Source organism: Ammospiza caudacuta, chromosome 8 (assembly GCF_027887145.1).
Source record: "Ammospiza caudacuta isolate bAmmCau1 chromosome 8, bAmmCau1.pri, whole genome shotgun sequence".
Lineage (NCBI taxonomy): Eukaryota > Metazoa > Chordata > Aves > Passeriformes > Passerellidae > Ammospiza > Ammospiza caudacuta.
Window position 1 is genome coordinate 25,958,146 of NC_080600.1, and position 23,887 is coordinate 25,982,032.

At 35.6% G+C, this 23,887-nt stretch overlaps 1 protein-coding gene across 6 annotated transcripts in view; it reads right to left on the reverse strand.

Annotated features, from left to right (window-relative positions):
• SCN2A (sodium voltage-gated channel alpha subunit 2) overlaps window positions 1–23,887 on the reverse strand; it is a 74,151-nt gene that overhangs the window by 19,140 nt on the left and 31,124 nt on the right. For 4 of the 6 annotated variants that reach the window (XM_058809447.1, XM_058809444.1, XM_058809445.1 and 1 more), the window contains 10 exons: window positions 20,340–20,403; window positions 19,645–19,786; window positions 18,654–18,860; window positions 16,915–17,205; window positions 13,397–13,777; window positions 12,299–12,431; window positions 10,528–10,766; window positions 9,503–9,676; window positions 7,414–7,770; window positions 5,303–5,782 (listed from right to left, as the gene is read on the reverse strand). In XM_058809447.1, coding sequence (XP_058665430.1) covers window positions 5,303–5,782; window positions 7,414–7,770; window positions 9,503–9,676; window positions 10,528–10,766; window positions 12,299–12,431; window positions 13,397–13,777; window positions 16,915–17,205; window positions 18,654–18,860; window positions 19,645–19,786; window positions 20,340–20,403 — 2,468 coding nt within the window. The remainder of the gene's footprint in view (window positions 1–5,302; window positions 5,783–7,413; window positions 7,771–9,502; window positions 9,677–10,527; window positions 10,767–12,298; window positions 12,432–13,396; window positions 13,778–16,914; window positions 17,206–18,653; window positions 18,861–19,644; window positions 19,787–20,339; window positions 20,404–23,887) is intronic. The other 2 variants (XM_058809449.1, XM_058809450.1) reach the window with 1 other exon arrangement.

Below are 23,887 nucleotides of genomic sequence, written 5' to 3' on the forward strand. Positions count from 1 at the left end.
TCATACAATTCTGCTTCACTTACAGCCAGGCCTCTTCTAATATTTCTTTGTTTGTTCCAAAGATGATTATCTGAGAGTAGATGGACAGCTCTTAGCTTAACATTTTTAACAAAGGCTGAAATTTCATGATTGGCCAGGATGCCAATAATAGATGTTGAAATCATAATTTAAGGGATTGAAGGAGCAAAGAGCAGGACAGACATAAGCAGGAAGATGGCGCCAAGAGAAACCAACATTTTGATTTTGCTTTCAATTTCCTTTCCTCCCAAATACCTGTGAAAATGCTAAATAATGGAAATTAAATTGGTTTTATTTTCTCAGTGCTGTCTGGATGTCAGTATGAAATTGAAATGTTCCATGACATAAATGGCAATATTATATCCAAACTATCCAAACTATCTTCAAAGTGGTAGATATCTTTGTGATTCCACTGGTGTAACTAGGTGGAATCTGGATTTCACTCTTTCTAATGCTTATAAAATAAGGCAGAATAACTCTCTAAGTATAAAAATCCAGAACACTGTAAATCAAAGCAAAACAATTTTGTGGTCATTATTGGTTGCAAAAACTGAAAAAAACCCAGTATCTCTAAATTATAGTCCACTCTGGACTTTATTGATACTCATAATTCCTTTGATCTATTTATTAATGAGAATTTATTAAATGAAAATATTTGCAAAAAAGTTGTATGCAAGCAAAAGCATTTTAAGTAGCAGTGGTAATATGCTCCAGTGGGAAAAAGCTCTCCTACCAGTACCTACTTTAAAAGGCTCTTTAATTCATATAAGCAATAGTGAAAGGATATTTCTGAAAGAGAGCAAGGGAACAACTGTTTGCAAATATTAATTAAGCAAAATTTCAATAACTCTAACATTAACAACTTAATATCATCCACAGTGAATCACAATATGCTAATACAATGTTACCAATTCACAATACAAAGCCTAAATGCTTCAGAGTATCAAGGGATTTTAAATAATGAATATTTTAAAATCAAAATACATCTTATCAGAATAATTATTCTTTACAAAATATAAGAGGAAAAGCTCTGGAGTAAGTATGTTTTAATTCCACTGATTTACAAAACTGAAAGCAGCAACTGTAGTGTTGTAAATATTATGGCATAGTTTAAGATGTGAAATGTAAATCACGCTGAAGCTGAGGAACTTCCGCACATTTTGATCCAAACTCAGTAGTTCATTTACTTGAATGCTAAACTTTGTTTATTACTGATGAGATGAGAATAAGTTTCTCAAGGCAGACAATTTTATCTATTTGGGGAGGTAATAATTTTTTGACCATAAATTAAAGAGCTATAATAAGATTGAATTGGGCCATATCTTTCAATCAGTGTTCTCTTTGCAACTCTAAACCTAAGTGTGAGCGTAAGTAAGCGCAGAACTGATCTCTGAATGTTTAACCAGCCAAATAACAGTTTTGTATGAATTCTTTCAACCAAATTACGGTCACATGCTTTGACTGCAGAAATTAAATAATTTCATGCTTAATGGTGCTCCAAGTACTGCATATTAATCTCCAAAATAATGAAATGCTTATACAAGTACTAAAGAAAAGCACTTCTAAAAAAAAAGTGAAAAATAAATACATGACTATGATGAGTTTGCAGGTTACCTCCATTGTAAGTTAAAAGACAATAATATGAAAGTTTTCTAAAACAGCTAGCAGGTTTTCATTATCAACACAATTTACAGATGAACTTATATATAAATATAAGCTTCTGATGAGAATTGTGGCATATGTGTTACATATCCTGCCTTCCCTCAAAGCAAAAGAAAACCCTTCAAACACAGAATCCTGAATTCTATATCATCAAGTTTAGGAGAGGTAGATAGCATGCACTGCAAAATACTATTAAAGTATTATGGAGAGGACCAGAACCACAGAAATCCTGGGGCTGCCGCTCTTGCCTGCCCATGCTGTGATGCGAGTCCCGTGGCTCAGCAGGGAGCAGCTGTGCATGTTGGTACTTATTGCAATGAATGGGACAGGATCATAGCTGAAGAGCATGCAGGCCAGTCAATATTGGCTAAAAGGTGATTAAATAGGATATAGAGAGATGTATAACTTGCTTAGGTAACCTGTGTAAAACTGGTGACACGATGCTCTGCCTCGCTAAAAGGCACCAGAGCTGCCCGCTTGACTGATCCAGCTTGGTTCTACTCCTGTGAGAAGTAAGAACGGTAGGAAATGAAGTTCAGGACACAGCACCTCTGGTTTTTTGCACTGAATATTGCTTAGAGTAAAATATACATTATTAATGTCTCTACAACAGCATTAGGAGAGCCCATTTTCTTCAAAGCATTGAAAAATATTTTGTCATTGTATATCTTGGAGTTATTATTGGCCTATAAGTTACATTTAACATAAATTAATTATTGTTACCCACTATTATGATTATTTTAACTAATTATTATACAGTCATACAGGTACTACAAAATTTTCCATATAAACCATCCTCATAGTACTTTAAAACCTAAAATGGAAAAAAAATATATTCATAGTTTCTAAACTAAATAGCAGTACTGCAGCTCAGCTCCACAGACCTTTATTTATAGGACAATGGACTCAGCACAGTGTTCCCACAATTATTAATGGCCTACTTCCATGATAAAGTTTTATTTAGTATTTTTTCTCTAATTTCCTTATTATACTATATTCACCCACTGACATCCTTAGGGACATAATGTTTTTATAATTAAATTTATTTTAGGTTTCAGTAACTTTCTAGAAAATTCCTTGTTAATTCACACCTACTAAGTATGTACAACATTTTATGTATTGTTTCTACAAAGGCATAATCTAGTCAACATTTCTATCAAACTACTGGAAAGATACATGTTCTATAATAAAGAATTCACCAAACATTAACACGCTTAATTAAAACTTGCTAAGAAATAATAATTATTTTGTTGGAATTCAGCTTATTGCCCTATACAACAGTGAATACATGGACTTGGTTGTAGACACAGAAGCAAGCAGAAGCACACAGACACACACTCATCAGCATCTGGCTATCCTGTACAGTGTCCTCATAGCACCTGGATGCCTCGGCTGCCTTTCATCTGCAAATCTGCTAATTGAACACAATTTGATGGCAGTTCCTGACTTAGATTTTTTTCATTTGTGGTGTAAGCAGTGAAGTGACTGGCAGATCAACTTGGCAACAGCAGTGTTGTATAAACAAGAAAACAAGAGAGGCCAGAAATGCAAGGCACATTATGGCATAGCAAAAAAGAGGAAACCTTATTAAAAGCCATCTGTAGTCAATTTTTAAATTTAAAAAATGCCTTATTTTCCTATGGAACATTTTCATTACAAGAGTGTTGGTCATCTGACTAATAAGCCAACACTCCACTATATCATAAATCATGGTAGTTAAGAGTATTAAGTGAAGAGTAGGAACTAGGATTAAGATTTTAATGCTTTTGTGTCATGCTTCTGTGACTCAAATCTACTTGAAATTTAGGCACTTTTCTGAGAAATATGCTCACAATCTTTGCTTACTGCTGTGTCTCTCTTAAAAATTCCTGAAACAAATAAAAATTCCTTTTATTTTTTCACCTTCAGCATCTTTATTAGCAAGAAATTTTGGCCCCAAATATACTCAGCAGAGTTTCAAACTTGGCCAGTTGGAGCCCTTGGCACTAGCTCATCCCTGACTTAATATGCATTTCTTTGTCTTATCACCTGTTCGCAATTCCTGAAGCACAACAGCATTAAGGGCCTCCAAGAATGCAATGAAGACACTGTTTTCTTTTAAATAGGGTAGGTGGTGTAGAAAGCCTTTCTTTTATGGTGTAAGCTTAATGACTGGAGTTCGTGCCTCAAATGTGAGACAATCTGCTTTAAAACTTTTCCTATAGGAAGTCAATATTTCTGTCATATTATAGAAGAACCCAATGAGGGTCCTTCTGTGGAGAGAAAAGAAAGATTTGGCTAATGAATACAGTCAGCAGTCACATCATCCAGTGATACAGAGAAGTAAGAGATGCACCATTGTCATACTCAGCCCTGCTAACCACCTGCACACAGGTTTGTGTAAAGCTCACCCTCCACCTCTCCTACTGACAAAGTGCTCTTGTGCAATAAAGAGCAGAACAACTGAAGGTTAAACTTCAACTGATTTTTTCTACACCCAAGTACTGGTTTTGAAGAGAAAGATAAGTATTAATGCAATCAATCTGAAAAAAAAAAAATTTATAAGAATAATAAAGACATTTGTGATAAGAAACAAGAAAATATGACTAAATGTGTAATGCAGTCGGTACAGAAAAGGATCTCAGGCAGAAAATTACTAGAATCTTACCCAAATTTATACTCTCAGATTCAAGTAAGAAAAAACCACTAATGAAAGCCTTTATGTTAGTTTACGTCTACCCCACAGCATGCAATACTGTTCAAAAATACCCATGCTAATGCTGAATGAACTAGCATCAGTATTAAGCATTGCACAGACTTACTCCACTTGAGCTGATGTGCCTCCACCACTTTCAGTTGTGCAGGACAAAGCAGTGGGTTAATAATACACACAATAACAATGCCTTGGCATCCTCTATAACTCTCAGTGCTAGATTGGATTTATCCTCTTGGCACCACCTTGTGCCAGAAAGAGGTACATTTTATTAGTCATAGTAAGTAACACATTCAAATATCTTAAAGCTTTGAAAATAAGAATGAGTAATCAAATGAAAGGATCTTATACTATGGTATTAAGCTTTGTAACTTTTTTGCCATAAGGCCATTACTTCACTTCAGTGGTTCTGCAACCATCAGCTGGATTATACATGATTTATTTTACATTGTTTAGTGATGCTAGTCCAGTATTCAAATGTATCTATGATGTATATGGATGCATTTTTCACTTTATAAAAAAGGTTAACACATCAGAATGAACTGTTAAAAAAGCAGATTAAAAAACAAACTGCTCTAATGAAATAAGCATGGAGAAATTTCCACCAGCCAGACACACTTCATATGACTTCTGCTATCCAGGATTATTAAACTGGTTCCTTTGCTTGTTAAGGATTTAACTAAATAAAATAGAAAAAAATATTAATTTTCTAAAAACTTTTCTTACGTATCTTGATTGTTACTGTAAGTGCAATATTGTATCACCATCATTCAAAACTCACAACCTTACATCAATTTTCCTTAAACAACATTACAAGTTTGTATATGCTTTTGTAAAAGAATTAAAGAAAGATTTGAATCAACACTCAGAAAAAAAAAAAAAAAACAAAAGAAAAGCATCAGAGTATTTAAAAGCTAGAAATAGGCTTACCTCTTTGCTTTCTTCCAGGTCTGATTCACTGCTGAACTCCTCTGTGTTTAAATTTTCAAAATCTGATTCTCCAACAGCAATGGGCACTGTCACGGTGAGACTTGGGTTGTTTATGAATGACATGTAATCACTTTCATCAACAACATATTTTTCCACACTGCTGCCTATGCCACTGGTCGTTCCATTCCCATCCTTGAGATAGGCAAGGTTTTTACCTATGTCTACTATTGTATGGTTGGAAATACAGCTGTCTTTTTTATTGTTTAGGTCTTCAAGAGGTTTGATTTCATCTAAAGCTTTCTGTTTTCTAACAAAGGCTTTTTGGATGAATTCACGCACTTTTCTCTTCACATAATCTATGCCTTTCTGAATCCTTGCCACAGCAATCTGGAGATTGTTCATTTCATTATCATCATCTGTAGCAGCAAGGTTGTCTGAACTAAATGAGCTCAGCAGCAAGGCCAGAAATAGGTTGAGTACCTAAAATAAAATAAGGAAAAAATTACTCTTATTTTTAAGTCATAAAAGATATGTCATTAAAAGTTTTTCAATATAAGACAATTTTTATTTCACACGTAACACTTTATTTCTATGCACCTTCCTGCTATTCTTTTCAGTTTATAATCCCTGTCCCCAACATTTTATTATCTTGCCAAAAGCACTTTTGCTGATTTAACGGCACTAATACAGGTGAAAATCTGAGCTGTTCCTTGACTGTCTTCTCCACAATCTGCAGTAGTACAGATCTGCTCCTCAACATGGAGAAAGACATAAAAAGGCAGAATACAACATAATGCAGTGATTTATGCAAGTTGTGTCCACTGTAGTGTTCATAGGACAGTGGAATGCAGGCAAATGCCAGTCCTCTACAGTTCAACAGACCACAGCTCTAGTGACCATCTCTAATTCAGAATATAGTAAAATTTTGTATTTGGCAAATATACATGAGTCTATCTTGGTCCTGGGCAGAAACACTAGCTAAGAAATAGTCCCCAGATGTGGTACACCTCAATTTCAGTAAGCTATTTAATCTCACTTTCAAGCAGCTATTTCAGACTTTCTTGCATGACATTTTACAAACATACAAGAGAATTTTGGATTGCAAGCAATTATGACAGACCATGTGCAAAACTGATTAAAAAGAATTTAATTAAAAATCAGTTAAATTATATTTGCAGTTCTTCCTGTTATGCCACAGTACTCACATTACTCTGATGATACTTGGTAGTGATGACTCTGGATAAGCATATTTATAAAATTTGTGGATCATACTAAAAAGAAAAAGGATGCCAGCACTCAAGGAGAAAGAACTAAAAATAATATAATCATGGTTTATGGCAAGTTAGTGAAATTATTCAAAATCAATATTTTGTTTAATTCTGAAGTACTGTTGTGGAAAGGATTGTTAAGAAAAATGAAAAGTATATACAAAGAAAATGTGAAAATAGGCAAAGTGGAAGCACTGCAGAAAGGGGTATAGAAGCTGCATCAGGAAAGCAATGTTGGTACAGAAATTTCATGTGTCTTTTGGGGATGTACTACAACGAACGCTCAGTGTAAGAATTGAAAGTATCATTATTCCACATTATTCAGTACTTGTGTCTTTATTAAAAATGTTGCTTGGGAAGAATTCAGAAGCCAGTAGCAAAATGGATAAGCCATTTACAAATCATCACTTATGAGAAAAAAAATTGAAGAGTCAGGCTTGTTTTGTTTTCCAGAGAAATGACTGAAAGTGGAAACAGTAAGCTTTTAAGTATTATAAATGTTGTCATAAAAACCAGCAGTTTTCCATCAATATTGAGATAATTTAGTTTACTTGGCTGTAAAAGGTGATTTGAATTAGATGGTTTTTTAAAAGGCACTCTTAACTGTAACTACAATTCAGCACGGCCCTTATTAAAGAGGTTATAGACTTACTGAGATTTAAAAGAAAAGTAGCGAAACATTCTTCATAGATAACCAAGGTGTATTTGAACCTGGTGTACAGAAAGGGCAAGTGAAATACAAGATTTCCTGAAGTCCTTTTCTAGTTTTCATTTTAGATTTCTAAATCATGAAAAACAAGAGATATGTCCTAGGAGTTTAAAAAATCCCCGCTGATTACTTACCACTAGGTTTCCAATCACCATGACCATCATGAAGACTGTAAGGCACATAGTTTGGCCTGCAACCTCCATGCAGTCCCACATGGTTTCTATCCATTCCCCACACAGCACTCGGAATACAATCAGGAAAGAGTGGAAAAAGTCGTGCATGTGCCAGCGAGGCAGTTCACAGTCACTGGAGATCTTGCAGACACATTCCTTGTAGCTCTTCCCAAAGAGCTGCATCCCAACCACAGCGAAAATGAACACAATGATGGCCAGCACCAGGGTCAGGTTCCCCAGAGCCCCCACTGAGTTGCCAATAATCTTAATCAGCATATTTAGAGTTGGCCAAGATTTTGCCAATTTGAAAACTCGAAGCTGCAAAACAGAAGAATGGTATAAAGTTCTTCGTTATCTAATTAGAATGAAATTGCCGCTATATATTGCATATGTCAGTTACCATGCGTCTACATCATGTCTCTTGCAATCGTTCGAAGTTTTAGTTACAAAATTTCTGATTCAAGTTCTTTGTACAATACTACACATCAGCAGTGGTAAGTCCTGATTCAAGTGATTAGAAATCAAAAATAATATCTCTATGCTCATTTCAATTACATTGAAATTATCGCAAAGACTCCTATTCAGACTTTGACTCTTAGGATTACTTTAGGTACTTGTAAAGAAGTTTTACTTGTTAAAGAAGTTGGACAAAACAGTCTTTCTCCTGTAAACTCTGAGAAAATATTACTAAAAATAAATGAGCACATATGAAATGTGATCAGTTGAACAGGACCATAAGTGTATAGTCACTTCCGGATGCTTTCAACTTAACAGGCTGTGAGATGGAGGAAATGGCTTTCCTAAAAAGAGAAACAAGCTAGAGTTGTTAATTACAGACATAAAAGTGACTTGCAAGTATCTTTAACAACATATTTTCAGTCTTTTAAAATAAATGTAATGTGTTTTACAAAGCTTGTCATGCAACATTGAGAAAAACAAGGGAAAGTATATTAATAAGTACAACTTAAAACAGACAAAAATCAAATTCTTGGAAAGATACAGCAATTGTTCAGACAATTGAAAGAAGAATACTAAACTGAAGATAAAACTAAATATTATTTCATGTGATGATTTTGTTTCATAAAGAAAATATGACATAAAAACAACTTGACATAAATGTCGAGTTAAAACCGGAATCTACTACTGAGAGAGAAGTCAATCCAGACAGATTTTAGACTTCAGGCAAAGTACAATGTAATGCTATGCAGATAAGCAGAAAAAACTTATTTAAAACCCCTTATTTTTTAAAGGGGATGTATTTAACTTTCATTTCAAGTTAATTTTTTTTTTTAATTTAAGGCAGAAGTTGATCTTGATGACCAGGAACTCTAGCTTCATGTCTCTCATTGTATAGGTCTTTTCAGAAGAGTGTTTGGACACTGAATTGCATGCTAGCCTAGTGTGTAAGAAAACCAAGGTTTTTCAAGTTCCTGTTCATGAAAGAGATCTCTAATAACAGACAGAGATACTGTAGTGACTTCTGAGCAGAAAAGCTGTCACACAGCAGAGAGACCCTTGCAGAGGATGGTACAGAGAAGGCTGGTAGGAAGGAAAAGCCCCTGGACAATGAAAAATCTTAACACTACTCTCTTGTAAAACTAACCAACAAAGGCAATTGGTAATGGAAGTCTATAAGCTAAAATTGTCAATCAACTTTTATTAATTAACTTATTATTTACCAAGCCATTCACTAATCTTCAGTCACATGTAGCTCTGTGGCTCTTGAATATTTTACTCCCTCATCTAGGGAGAAGACTCTAAGAAATACCTCTCTTAGAAAAGTTAATCCTTTAAGCATACTTTTGACAAGAATAGAATTGATGTTGACAATATCTTGAAGGAGAAATAGACATTACTATGATAATATGCAAAACAAACTTGATATAATATATACATGCCATGTAGTGAATATGCAATTTAGCATTTTGTAAGTTCTGAAAAGATCTTCTGTCTCAGCCAAATATCTAATTTACAAATGAAAAATGCACAAAATATATATGTACAAATACAAAAATGTAATCTAGAAATGTATTTTAAATAGTATATTTACCAATCGGAACGATCGAAGGACAGATAATCCTTCTACATTTGCAAGGCCAAGTTCCATTAAACTAAGACTCACAATAAAACCATCAAATATATTCCAGCCCTCTTGGAAATAATAATAAGGATCCATGGCAATTATCTTGAGAAACATTTCTGCTGTGAAAATTCCAGTAAACACCTGCAAGGAAAATACAGTTTCTTACTCCAGTTTAGGAAGAAAATATTTAAAAAGTAAAACTAATGGTATCAACACATGCTAAGTTATATTATCAGCAAGAAATTAAATCTGAATTTTCTCTAGATTTCCATACAATGGGGTAGGAATAAAATTAATATTGGAAATTTACATAGAGTTTGGGTTATAAATAAAAAGAATAGGAAAATGTGGTTTTTATCTAGCCTGTTAATATGCACGTATGCCAATACACAGAATATTATCTGATTTTAATGCTAATTTTTATCTCCTTAGAGCTCATCTTTGCCCTTGGACCACCTTTTGACTTCTAGAAATAAAGATAATTGTTCCTAGCATAAACTTATTTTATTAAGAAAAAAGTTATACAGACAGTTGAGCAGAACTGTTCTTCTTCAGGATGACCTGTGGAAGACATTGTCATTCCATTTCATCATTTCCTTACATCTGTCATGCTTACTGGGTCTTTCCCCTCTAAAATTCCTTGAACACCCAGATCCTTAGGAGGTGCTAGTGAGGAACACAATGGGTGTGGGAATGCAACTGAAAGTTCTTATGATTTGTAACTATTCATCAAATAAAAACAATCCTCCTTTAATGAGCTTCAATGACAGAAGATGAAGATTTTAAAAATCAAAGTGCATATATTGACTCAGTAGATCTTGACTCTGTAAAGTAAGAGTGGTGAAATTTACATGTGTCAACAACTTAAATTTAAGTTCAACAATCCCAAACCTCTAAATAGTCAACTTTTTCTTTTACATGAATGTGCATAAGTCACAAAAGAATTAAAGAAAAATGCATTTTACAAACATGGCACATCATGAAAGACTTACAAGGTTTCCTACTGAAAGCACACCACTAAACTGTTCTGTCATCGGGTAGTGCTCCATGGCCATGAACAGGGTGTTCAGGACGATGCAGATGGTAATGGCCAGATCAACAAATGGGTCCATCACAATCAAATTGACAATATGTTTGACTTTCAGCCAGGGAGTACAGCAGTCCCAAATCAAGCAAGTGTTAGCAAATTTATACCAGCATGGTGGACATTTCTGTCTGGATTCTTCCAGTTCTAGAGAGGAAAATGAAAATAGAATTTCAAATATATTTCTCTATTCCAGAATCACCTGGATATTTCTTTGAAACTAAATGCTGTTTTCCAAGGTACTGTTGGTAAATTGTGTTGATATTTTGAAACTGAGGCTGCTTTCAGTTAAAAGAAATTAAAATTTAAAATAATTTATTAAAAAAACCCCACACACCAAAATCCACCCCCAAAACAACTATACTAAAGATTCAATAGATAAAAGAACCATTCACAAGCTAATGCTTTATAGAATGCAAAAGAGAAATTTGTCTTAGAATCCTGCCATAAGGCTGGGGATGAGGGGATTGAAAGCAGCCCAGCAGACAGAGTCTTGGGGTTATTGGTGGCTGAAAAATTGCGTGTGAGCCAACCGTGTCCGTCACAGCCCAGAGAGCCAAAATCCTCCTGGGCAGCATCAAAAGCAGCATGGCCAGAGGGCTGAGGAAAGGGGTTCTCCTCCTCCAGCTGGATTGCTGTGTTCAGCTCTAGGGTTCCAGCATGAGAGCAGCTTCAGAGGAGGCCACAAAGATATTCAGGGGCCAGAGCACATGGCCTATGAAGACAGGCTGAGAGACCTGGGGTTACTTATCCAGAGAAGGGAAGGCTCCAAGGAGACCTTATTGCAGCCTTCCAGCACTTATAAGGGGCCTGCAGGAAAGATGGAGAGGGAGCCTTTATCTGGGAGTGGAGTGAGAGGATGAGGGTGTACAGTTTTAAACAGAAAGAGGGTAGGTTTGGATTAGGTAGTAGGCAAAAATTCTTTACTGTGAGAGTGGTGAGGCCCTGGCAGAAGTTGTCCAGGGAAGATGTAGATGTCCTATCCTTGGATGTGTTCAAGGACAGGTTGGATGGGACTTGGAGCAATCAGCTCCAGTGAAAGGTGTTCCTGTCCATGGCAGGAGGATTGGAACTCTAGATGATATTTAAGGTCTCTTCCAAAAAAATATTTTAAAATATCCTCATGAAAGATAAGCATTTAGAGCAAGCCTGAAGTCAGACAAGTATTTAGGCAGCATTATTAGGTCCACATGTGCACAAGTGCTCTTTATTACCTTCCAATTTTCTATTTGGGCATAGTCATTTAAGCCTCAACATAATGTTTCAGCCTTTCTTACAAATAATTTTTTAATTCCATGATTCAGAGTAATTGTATTTAGCCTTACAGAAAGAACAACATGATGCCTCCTTTGTAAAACAGCAAGTCTATTGAATTGGTAGAAGGGGATTGTTCTACTGCAAGAAACATAGCCATTTTAAAATTGGAAACTTGCTACTTCTACCTCAAACCTATCAGTATGTTGCAAGATTTATCTTTTTCCAAATTTATCAGTCCCAAATTAAAAAATAAAAAAATTAAAAAAAAAAAACAGCAAAAAATCCCTCCCCTAACTCCATATAGAAATCTCTTCTTGTCTAGGCTGAAATAGCTGCCTTAAAACATCACTACCACTTAATGCATCACACATTTAATAGCACTTTTAAGGCACTGTCATACAAAAAATATCTGTGCTACATACCTTCCATTGTGTTTGTAAGCATGCTGGCTATACTCATTGCTCTTTGCCTTGCACTAGGGTCTGTTAGGTAGTCCATAGGAACGTGGTAAGAACTAGAATGTCTCTTTCTTAAGTCAGTTTCCGTAGTAGTGCCCTGAAAATAAAGCACTGATGAAGTAGCTAATTGATGGTACATTTAATAACACCGTGAGTTACTGTAGAGCTCTACTGGTTTAGAACACTGCTGCCCCACACCGTGCTCCAGTGCTGCTGAGGCTTCACAGCAGACTAAGGTATGCCTGACTCTGCAGAGAACAAATAGTCAAACACTGCAGCACATTGCTCTTGTGCCTGAAGAATATGTTTTTAAGTATTTTGCTGAAACAGGGCTGAGATATTAAAGCAGATTTCAGACTAAAAAATGTTTCACAGTGCTTGTCAATGAGCTCTGCTCTAAATATCTTTCTATTTAGGCAGTGAAGTCTTTTTCTAAACATAAAAATGCACAGCCCACACAGCTAGCAGTAAAGGAACTAAGCATAAGTGAATTTTCTTAAAATAACTCTTAATTTAGAATAAACTATGAATTTCCCAGCACATTTTACAGACAAATTAAAAAATATTTAGTAATGCTGACATGAAAAAACCCATAGAAAAATTAGCTATATTACAGTCATAACCCTTGTAAGTTGTACTACCAGGGTAACATCAAAAGTTTCATGTATGGACAGCAGAAAGCTAAATACCAATTTAAAATATTCCATTAAGTAAATGTAATTTTTTTTCCATTTTGATATCCTTTCTGATATACAAGTACAGAACCATCCAGTTGAGTCTAAGCATAATGAATCAATGAGTGTAAGACTACACAAACTAAACTTATTCAATGGTTTACTATGTTATTCTGTAAATTCCCAAGTTTGCATGCATTTTCACATATTTAATTTATGAGAGCTGGACAACTTTAATTTCTCCTTTAGCTTATAGCTGAAATACGTGAGAGGAGCATTCACAGCTTAGCCAGAAAGGTCATTGTTGCCATGTGACTAAATTTGTGGAAACAGTGACTGATCATACAGGGACAGAACATCATGCCTGAGCTATTGCAGACTTCCTTACATTGCTAGCAGTGGCTGCTTTATCAATCATCACCTCTGGCAGAAGCTGTCCCGTAGGCGATGTCAAAGCTGGCGGCCCCCCAACTAACGACACCACTCCATTGCAGTCCACAGTGCTGTGCATCTTCCCGTTTGCTGGAAGTGCAGGGACTGTTCTGGATGACCTACTGGCCTGGCTGATGTTGCTGTTGCGCCGTTCTCCGTGTCTATGAGGAACAAAGAGAGAATCTCTTCTGCTCTCGTTGTCTTCAAAAGTGCTGTGCTCATCATCAGCAAAGTCATTTTCTGATCCCACATCCTTTGCTCGACCTCTGAAGCTGAAAAGACTTGTTCTGCTGTTGCGCCTTGGGGAAAACAGCGAGCCACGAATGCTCAGCAAAGACTGCAGGCAAATAAAAACAATTATTATCAGATGAAAAGAATTTAAAATACAACATTTTCATACAGAGGAAAAATCCACAATGTCTTAAAGGGTAAGGTCATCTACAAAGAAATGAACTGGTACAGTCCCCCCGCTAATACACTCCCTTTTGGGTAGTAAACAAAGAGCACATAAGTGACAGACAAAGACCAGTTATTCTACTGCTTTGGATTCAGTTTAATCAGAGTAAAAGAAACTGCTTGACAGAATTGTTTCCTCTGCTCTTCTGCCTATGTTATTACCAACTGTTCACAAACTGAATAAGTATATCTAGACACTCTTTACCCCAGGCTGGCATTAGTATGACAGGCTGAGTAAATAAAATTTTAGGCAAATTTTCTGTGACCCAGTCTGCACACAGATGTAGCTCCCAAATACTGCCTAGTTTAAAAAACATACATATCTTTTCAGATATTAAAGTAGACCATAATATAGGTTTCTTGTCTTTAAAAGTCTTAGCTATCCTGAATATGCAACAATTTGCTTGTAATTTTACATAAATAGGTTTGATAATCTTCATCAATATTTACTCATTGGAGTAAATATTCTGCTATTGGAGGATCTCCTGTATTAGAGTCAAATTAATGCTCTAGCCTTACAATTAATTATACATGTTCTTAATTTTAATTCATATCAGTAATTGCCTTGACTTCATCGGTAACTATTAGCACCTGATTTCACCCAAGATCTCTATGAATAGCAGAGATGATACATAATGAAGCAGTGTCTTTGTTTCACTTCTGCAACTTATCTTTGTGTACCTGAGCCCCATTGTATTAGGGGCTGTATTGCAAAATGCAGAACAAAAAGGCACTCTGCAAAGAACTTATCATTTAAATGTGACACAACAGATGGATACAAAAAGAAAGGGAATACACAGAAGCAAAATTGATGAGTATGATAAACAGTCATCTTAGCTCACCTGAAGTCACTTCCCTGTCAAGTTTTCTGTAGGCAGCATGGTAAAAGAGAGTTTTAAAGAGGGATTTGAGGAAAGCAATGAAGTGTTCTGTGAAAACTCATGGGAGCTTCTTCCAAGCATGAAGGGCAGCATACCAGAAAGAGCTCAAAGAAACTAGTTTGAAAATTTAACAGGAGGTTATGAATGCTGCTTTGGGTCAGTCAAAGCTGAGACTTGTTTACTGTAAGTAGACAAGGTGGGTTGGGAGGAACTTTAGGTACAGTATGTTTTATGATATTAAAAAAAAAATCTTTAGGTAAGTATGTTTACTAGCAGATTAGAGAAAAGCAATGGGATAGGTTAGTGCTCTTTGCAACAACATTCTTGATGAATACAGCAGTAAAGAGGTCCAAGTTAAAAATGATTCACAGTTGTGGGTCCAGAATAGGGTTTAAAAAAAAAGAAAGAAAAGAGAGAGAAAAGGGATCTAGCAAAAGGCCTTGTGGAAATCCTTTGGAAAACTGTCAAAGGGGTAAAAGGATCTCCTAAAGCACAACTAAACCAGGAGAATTGAGAGGAGAAAAAGTTATGAATGTTAGGAAGAATAAGATTTCAAGAGGAATAAAATGGTCATTTACATTGAAAGAAAATGAAATGCCAAGGAAAAAGTCAAAGATTATATATAAGCCTGAGTTTTTTCTAGGAAAATGGTATTAAAAGCTGGTGAGTGGAATTTCTTTTTAGTGGTTAGAATCCAGAGTGAAAAGGAACTAGGGTTGGAAAACCAGAGGGGAGGTGATTTCTAGACTGTCATAGTCAAACAACTGTAAATGAACTTGGAGATGAAAATGTTAGAACAAGAATTTGTATGAGGAATGCTTAATTTCTTACAAGATGGATGAATTGTGCTGCAGTTGAATAAGGCTGCAGTTTGAATGAAGAGATAGGCAAGAATATGCACCTAGGGGATCAGATGGATCTTCAACATGAAGTTGAAGTCAATTGACATGTGTGGAAATTTGTATAAGGAACAGAATGAATCATGAACTAAATTCAGCAATGAAGCCTCACAGAGATTAGTTAGACAGCTAACAACATAAAACAGTGGCAGACCAAGGAGGTGGGGTGGGGGGAAGGGAAGGATACATTACTATTGAGAAAGGAAATACATTAGGAAGTGAGTGGAAGGATTGGCGGAAATAGAAAGCCAGAAACATTATATTCCCACCACAGTCTGGTCTAAGGATGACAGTCCTTAGTAAGAAAATACTGGTTGAAGAGGTCTGAGCTTCTTTGAGAATGGGAGGCTGGAGAAAACAATACATGAAGAGAGTATGAACACTCATGACCTATTAAGGGATGAAACAAACTTTCTAGAGACAGAAATAGAAAAGGATTAAAAAGGCAGGAATGAGTTTAGTAATAATGACTAAAAAGAGGGAGAAAGCAAGTCATGAAGACCAGGGAAAATCAAGAATATGGAGATAAAAGGAAGAAGCATATAGAGGAACAAAAAGGGGTGGAAAAAGGAGAGAATGTATGTGAGATCTGGATTTGCAGTGCTAAGGGGAGAGTGAGAAGTGGGCAAATGAAGAGGAGCTTTGAAAACTGTAGGAGATAACATTACAAAACTATCAAATGAAATAAATGTCTGGATGGGAGATGCAGATGGCATTCTGAGTCACTGATGTTTCAATGTAAGAGAACACATGCAGAGACACTTTGCCACACACATTTCCACCTTCTTTAAGATAACACAATTAATGGTCTCACATCAATTAATTTCTTAAATTTCACATGAGCATTACTTTCTATTAAGCATCCCAAATTTTAATATTCTTCTCATTTGAAACATTACATTTTGTATGTATGCACCCTGTTTTGAAGCTACTCATCATGCTGAATACATCCAACTTGGTGGGGAGATAGGTCCATTTTAACTAAGAAGCTTGAAATACAGCTCCTATTAATTAGTATATGTAATTTTGATTTTTCACACAGGAATTCAGAGTAAAACCAAAATCTCTCAAATTCTTAGTTTCATATTTGGCTGCAAGTTTTTACTTGGTTAGTCTTTGATTTAGGATATTAATGAATCTGTGGTATCTTGCAAGAATTAACCAAACTGCTATACAGTGCTTTCTTTATATGATGAGTAGACAAAAAAGGTGTTTAAGAGGTAATAATACTATGGTACCTGGTGTGGGGAAGAGAATCTCTTTTCATATGTCAATCTATTCCCCTCAATGGAAAATCGGAAACCTTTCTTTTTGATGCTGTCCTCTGATTCCGATTTGTGAAATTCTTCCCCATCCTTCTCCTCGCCTTCAGACTGTTCTTTCTGCTTTTTTTTCTTTCTTCTATTCCTTCTCTCTTTAGCACTCTTTGAGCTCAGCTTTGATGCCTCAGAAGAACTTTCGGAGAATCCACCTATTCCACCTACTCCACTATAATCTCTTGAGTCAGCTGCTGCAGCTGCTGCCGCCGCCTATACACACAAGCACATGTGCAATTTACAGCATTTATACAAATACATACCCTGCTCACTATTTCAAATTTATTGCCACTCTTAAAGAAACTATTATTTTGAAATAAAAGCAGTGTTTCACTTCACCAAACCCAGCATATCATAAGAAGTGTAATTTGTGAAATACTACAGGAACCGTAATTTGCCAATGCTCCATAAACCAAGAGCAAGAGTAACCCAAGGGAAAACTGTGCTGTCAAAAAAACAAGTTAAAAAACATCTGTTTCAGATTGAAGCAATATGTTGCAATGATTTTTCATCTGAAGCACTATGTAAAAATAAAGAATCAAGGCTCAAACAAATGGTAAAATCCCTGTTAACTGGAACCAACACTTTCTTATAATATTTTGATGGGTTTTGAATACTCCCTAGTCTATTGAAGATCTTGTGTAATGCTGATATATCAGCTTTGCAAATAACAATCAGAGATTTGTGTTAAACTATCCACTATTACATACTTGTTGCTGTTTGATTTTCAACACATGTGGAGCATTTCATTAACATTTATTTACAAGGTGTGGTAAAAAACAAGAAAAAGAATATCTCCCAATTCCCCCCAACACATAGCAATTGATCAATGAAACAAAAAACGCTGACTGCTGCCTTTAGTCATGTGCCTATATGGAAGACATAGTTCAACTTCTGCTCTATGAGGCCACATGCCAAGAATACATATAAATTTTTCTATTAAAGATTTAAGAGCCTTCAAAAAATGAAACGTAATTTCAAAGCAGCATGTAATCATTACATTTGTATCAAAGTGTTTTCTTCGGTTTCTCCACTTTTCCCAACTCTCTTTAAAACTATGTCTTTCTGCTGTGAGAGATGGGCAGGGAGTATAAAAAAGCCAAATATTGCTGAAGGGAGTAGAAAAAAACCCTAATATTGCTGAAGCACCATCACGTACAATAGTTTTGCTTCTGTTACTTATATAAGCACAATTACTCTTTGGATTTTTTTTCCACATCTCCACCTCCATTTCAGACAATCACAGAATGGTTGAGGTTGCAAAGGAACCTCTGGAGGTCATCATGTCCACCTCTCCAGCAGACAGGGTCACCTAAAGCAGGTTGCCCAAGGACCATATCCAGATGGCTTTTGATTATCTCCACAAGCACTCTGGGCAACTTTTTAAGTGCTCCAATAAAAAGTTAATTTCCATCTCCAATTTGAAAACTCAGTGCTTTAGCTTTTTGGTTATTATTTTTGTCACAAAATTAACAGGTTCAATCAAACCAGCAAAACCAGTGCAATGGAAAACATCAGAGATTGTTTACAATATGAAGAAATTGATGAGGCAAAGTAATATATTGTTAGAAGTAGGGGAATAAAAGTTTTCTCATATGTGGACCTAAAGCACATGTTAACAGTCATGCATGGACTGAAGAAATTTTACTTTACAGGGATACCTGAGCTTCTTCCTGTTGCTTTTTCAGTTGTTCCAGCATTTGCTGAAATTCTGCCTCTTTCTGCTCTGCTTCTTCCATTGTTGCTTGATTCTGTTCTTCATAGGCCATGGCAACCACAGCCAAGATCAAGTTGATTAGGTAGAAAGAACCCAGGAAAATGACCAAAACAAAAAATATCATGTATGTCTTCCCAGCAGCACGCAGTGTCTGGAGAAAAAGAGATAATACACTCTTTAAAAAGACTTTAACTACTGTTGTATAATAAGTTAATCTCCATGTTATATTTTAGATATATAAGATTGATTTATGTTAGCACAAGATTATTCAGTTAATTTTTCCTTATAGAAATAACATTATATCCTAGATACATATGAAAAAGTTTTGTGTCTACAATTGTCAAGGTAAATCCAATTATGAATAGCTCAGAACTTATACCAGTAAGAATCTATACATCTACATTACAGCCTTTAAATTTAACAGTAGGTGGGGCCACTGATCAGCATCTTACCTTCCTGTCTCATCAGTCTCAAACTACACTGCCACAAAAATAGTGCATTATACAAAATGTTACAATGGAGAAAATTACAGTCCTTCAAGTAAGGATATTTGTAGTTCAGGGAAAAGGTGTAACTTTTTCAAACAAAACATATTTTTACTAGACTGCAAATCAATTAAACATAGCATCTCTTTACATCATGCATGGGTAAAAAACTTTGACAACTTAAATTCATGTATTCATTTAGGTAAAAAAACCAATAATGCTTAACCATCTTCATAAAATAACAACTATTCCCTATAATGTATTTAAGAAGCACATGGGAACCTAAATCATGAATAAGGGCCTTATTGTTTTAGACAACAATTTACATATATAAAATTAAAGACAATTTCTGTTCCAAAGGCCTTAGGGACAAGTGAATGAAAATAACTACGCAAATACTATGTAGTAATGGTATTGGTGATGGTGCTGTTTATTTTAATAAGTCCTCACCAGCTGGTAAAGATTCTCCCAAAAGTCCTGAGTCATCAATCGAAACAGTGACAAGAATGCCCAACTGAATGTATCAAAACTTGTGTAGCCATAGTTGGGGTTTCTACCAGCTTTCACACATATATATCCTTCTGGGCATTGACTACAAAAGAAGAGGAAATGCTATTTTTAACAACTACTCTATATTACGATATGCTGCAGTAAAACAAAATTCTTCAGGAGTACCAGTTGCTAATGAAATTATGAACAAGTAAAATGTCATTCTACATATCTAAGATAAAAATATATAGCTTATTAATTTTCACTTTTTAATTCTACTTCCTAATAATATTTCAATACTTTAGTAATATAACTAATAGTATTCTACCCTTCCCCACAATTTTTCATAACACATCTCCATCAGGACAAAAGAACACCAAGTAGCATGGCTGATAAACAGTTGTTAGCAAGTTGGCAGCAACACTTATGCACAGATCATTCATGTGATTACCTTTACAAAAGTAGCCTAAGAGGCTGATGGAAGTGCCTGTGTAAATTCAAATCACAAAGATGGTTGTATTTAGGTATAGCTTCAAATGCAAAACATTGATAATTTGCAACTCTACAGTTGATATTAAAGTTGACTACCTGAGCTATTCTAAGTAGCTTATTATTTGTCTTTGATGCCTAATGAAAAATGATGATCATTTTCTTACCCTGCATCTGAGCTATTGCCACAGAGCAGTGCATCATTTTGTCCTTCCAAGAAGTAGAAATGACCTTTTAAAAAAATCAAAAAGGTGATGAGAAATATAATATTTATGCCTAATGAAAATTGAGCAATTATATAGACTTTTACACTTGAAAGAAACTAGCAGAGCTAACAAACTGTTCAACTGCAATATAGAGTGGTTAGGAATGAAAAAAACATGGAAAGTATTGTTTTGACAGGAAAATTACTTTCTACAGAATCTTCAAGTTAGCCTTTCTTTAGAAAACAAAAAGTTAGTTATGCAGTTAATTCTTGGCAACCTAACCAAATTACAAGATACAAGGGGAATATCAAATTGTGTATGCTAGCAAATAAAAAAATACCAAGAAAATGAAGCAAAGGATGAGAGCAATTCTGGGACCTCATTCGTGCCTTTTGACACAGAACATTTAGTACTATTCATTTATAATTATCAATTACATATTATTTTATCCAAGTATTCCTTTAAAAAACCTGAACTATTAGGGATGAGATTTCTTCTGTGTGCTCAGCACCGGTGAGGCCACATCTCAAGTACTGTGTCCAGTTCTGGGTGCCTCAGTTCAGAAAGGACATTGAGGTGCTGGAACAGGTCCAGAGAAGGGCACTGAAGCTGGTGAAGGTTGTGGAGCACAAGTGCTGTGAGGAGCAGCTGAGGGAGCTGGGGGTGTTTAGCCTGGAGAACAGAAGGATCAGGGGGCCTTGTCACTCTCCACAGCTCCCTAGAAGGAGGGTGTACCCAGGTGGGGGTCGGTCTCCTCTCCCAGGCACCCAGTGACAGGATGAGAGGGCACAGCCTTAAGCTGTGCCAGGGGAAGTTTAGGTTGGACATAAGGAACAATTTCTTCACGGAAAGGGTGGCTGGGCACTGGAATGGACTGCCCAGGGAGGTGGTGGAGTCACCATCCCTGGAGGTGTTTAAGAAGACGGGATGTGGCACTCAGTGACATGGTCTAGTTGACAAGGTGGTGTTAGGTCAGAGGTTGGGCTAGATGATCTCAAAGGTCTTCTCCACTCCCATTGATTCTGTGATAACACAACATGTTCAAGAAATCTCTAATTAGATCTTGATTTGAGCAGCTGGGGAAGAAACCAGGTGTTTATTGTACCTTACACAAAACTAATACACAAAATTCTGTAGCAGAGGAATGTACTTGAACATTTAGGCTATCTATTAGGATGAGGTAAAAAATAGTTTAAAGTGACAGAAGGCCTAAAAACCCCCAACACGCTCTTCTTTTTTATTTTATTTTTCTTCCTTTGTAGCAGAAAAGGAAACACATTTTGCCATCAATTCCTAGTTTGTGATTCTTAAACACAAGTAAAAATGGGAATCTCTAATGGAGATTTTTTAGTCAGGTGGCACATTAAGCTAAAGTTGCCAGAACTAGGTATGTTCTGGCTGTTCTCAGGAAGCAGATGGTTCCGTGAGATTCACTGCCAGCTGGCATGGACTAACTTAGCTGGCATGAGCTAACTGAGGGCTAATGCTAAACAGGCAAGCAGGGAATTGCAACCAGTTCCTACTGACTGCTTCTACTCTGTCACCACCAGTATACAATAGGGGCAGCATAAAATCTGCTTATTTTAAAGAGAGAGAAATTATGTCCATAATTTATATATCTGCAATTCTAGTCCCAGATATCATGTAAGAAATCAATGAATTTTCAGACATTCTGGTGACCACAGAGTCACAGCCTGTGAGTGACCCCTACTTAAAAAGAAGTTTAAAAATGCCCACAGGCTCCAAGCAGAACTTGCAAAACCTTCTGTGGGCCTAATCCACATTCTTTTGTAGCACAGCTCCACTTTCAGTCCACTTCTTTGGAAAACAAACAAGACTCTTTTAATACAAAAATAATAATGCTAAATCAATAAAAACAGTAAATATGAGTTTGTAGAAAATATGCCATATACAAAACTATTCCTGTCTCCTGCCAGCATTATAACAGAACAGTCATGGGTACAAGTCCTACATAACACTTCCAGATACAAATAAAGGAAATGTGTTCTAGCTGGAAATATCACAAAACAATTGAAAAAAGTTCTTAGAGAGCTATTGCCAGTGATACAATGTCAATTCATTAAGGAACCTCTCCCAGGCATCTATGCCAGACATGGTTTTCTAATAAGTTTCATTACCAACTCAAGACACGAAACAATAGAAAAATAATGCATCAAGTATTCTGAAGACATAAGGCTAGGAGAAAAGGTATTTGAAATTTAGAATGACCTTTACAAATTGACAAGTTTGTCCAAAAGCAATTGGATTTATTCCAATAGAGACAAGTGGAAAATGCTACACTTGACAGGGCAAAATCAAATAGGTAAATACAAAATATCAGGATGTGGCTGCAGCCACCACTGTACAAAAAGATGCAGTAACTGTCACAAAATACAAACTGTTTGTGAATCAACAAATACAGTGCTGATATAAAAATGACTTAATTTTGAAATGTGCTAAAAGGAATGTTGCATGTATGGCATGAGGTAAAGATAAAAATCAGAAGTAATTGCTAGAGGAGTTAGCACCCAGTTTAAGGATCTCATTAAAAAACCCCCATGCAAACAAAAAGAGGCAAAATAAAAACAATAAGAAAAAAAAAAAAAAAAAAACAGACTAACTGGAAAGACTGAAAAAAAGAATAAAAAATGAAAATAGGTATAGAAAATGCAAAATGGCAAATAGGATTACTTGCCTTAGGAAAGACCAGAAATGCAGAGAATAAGAGTTTTTAAACTGTATAAAGACTAATATAAAGTAGTCTATGATTATCTTAGTCCAGAGCAGATGTAGTAATATATTCAATCAGAAATTAGGAAAATGTAGGTCAGATATTTAGAAAAAAAACGTTTCTATTTGTGTGACATAGTACCAGAAACAACTTAAGGGGAATGGAATGGAATCTGTTCTTCAGATGGCTTTAAGAATAGGTTATCATCCAAAATTTCTGCATGACATTTGTATATTTCAAGCATGCTGGGATGATAAGTATATTAAAAGATTATGAGACAATAAGACTTGGATCTAAAAGCATTTAGTTCTTAACTGAGGTTTCCTAACTTTCATTGATATAGTCATCAGTTAAAATATACATACAGACTTTATTAAAAACCTATAACACCTAATTATGAATACATTAAATATACTAAAAACACTAAAATAAATAGAAAAGGCTGAACAGATAAATGGGAGAGATTAACAATAGTTCAGAGTCATTCTATCTGAATTTTTAAAGATGTTTTGTTAACACAGTAGTAACATTAACTACCTAAAATGGTGGAAATAGTGTATTATGAGGTACAAAATAGAAAAAAGTGCTCAGTTCTTGATTTTTCAAAGAGAAGAAACAACTTAAAAGACAGCAATCTGGAATCCAGTTCTTATTTTGCAAGAAAGAATCTTGGGGTAAATCACTGGCATTCTCTTAAAGGAGTGTCTATGTTGTGCAAGGGTGTGTGGGGCAAAGCCACTCACCCAACTCCAGAAGGAACAACAATTCCTTTAATTCT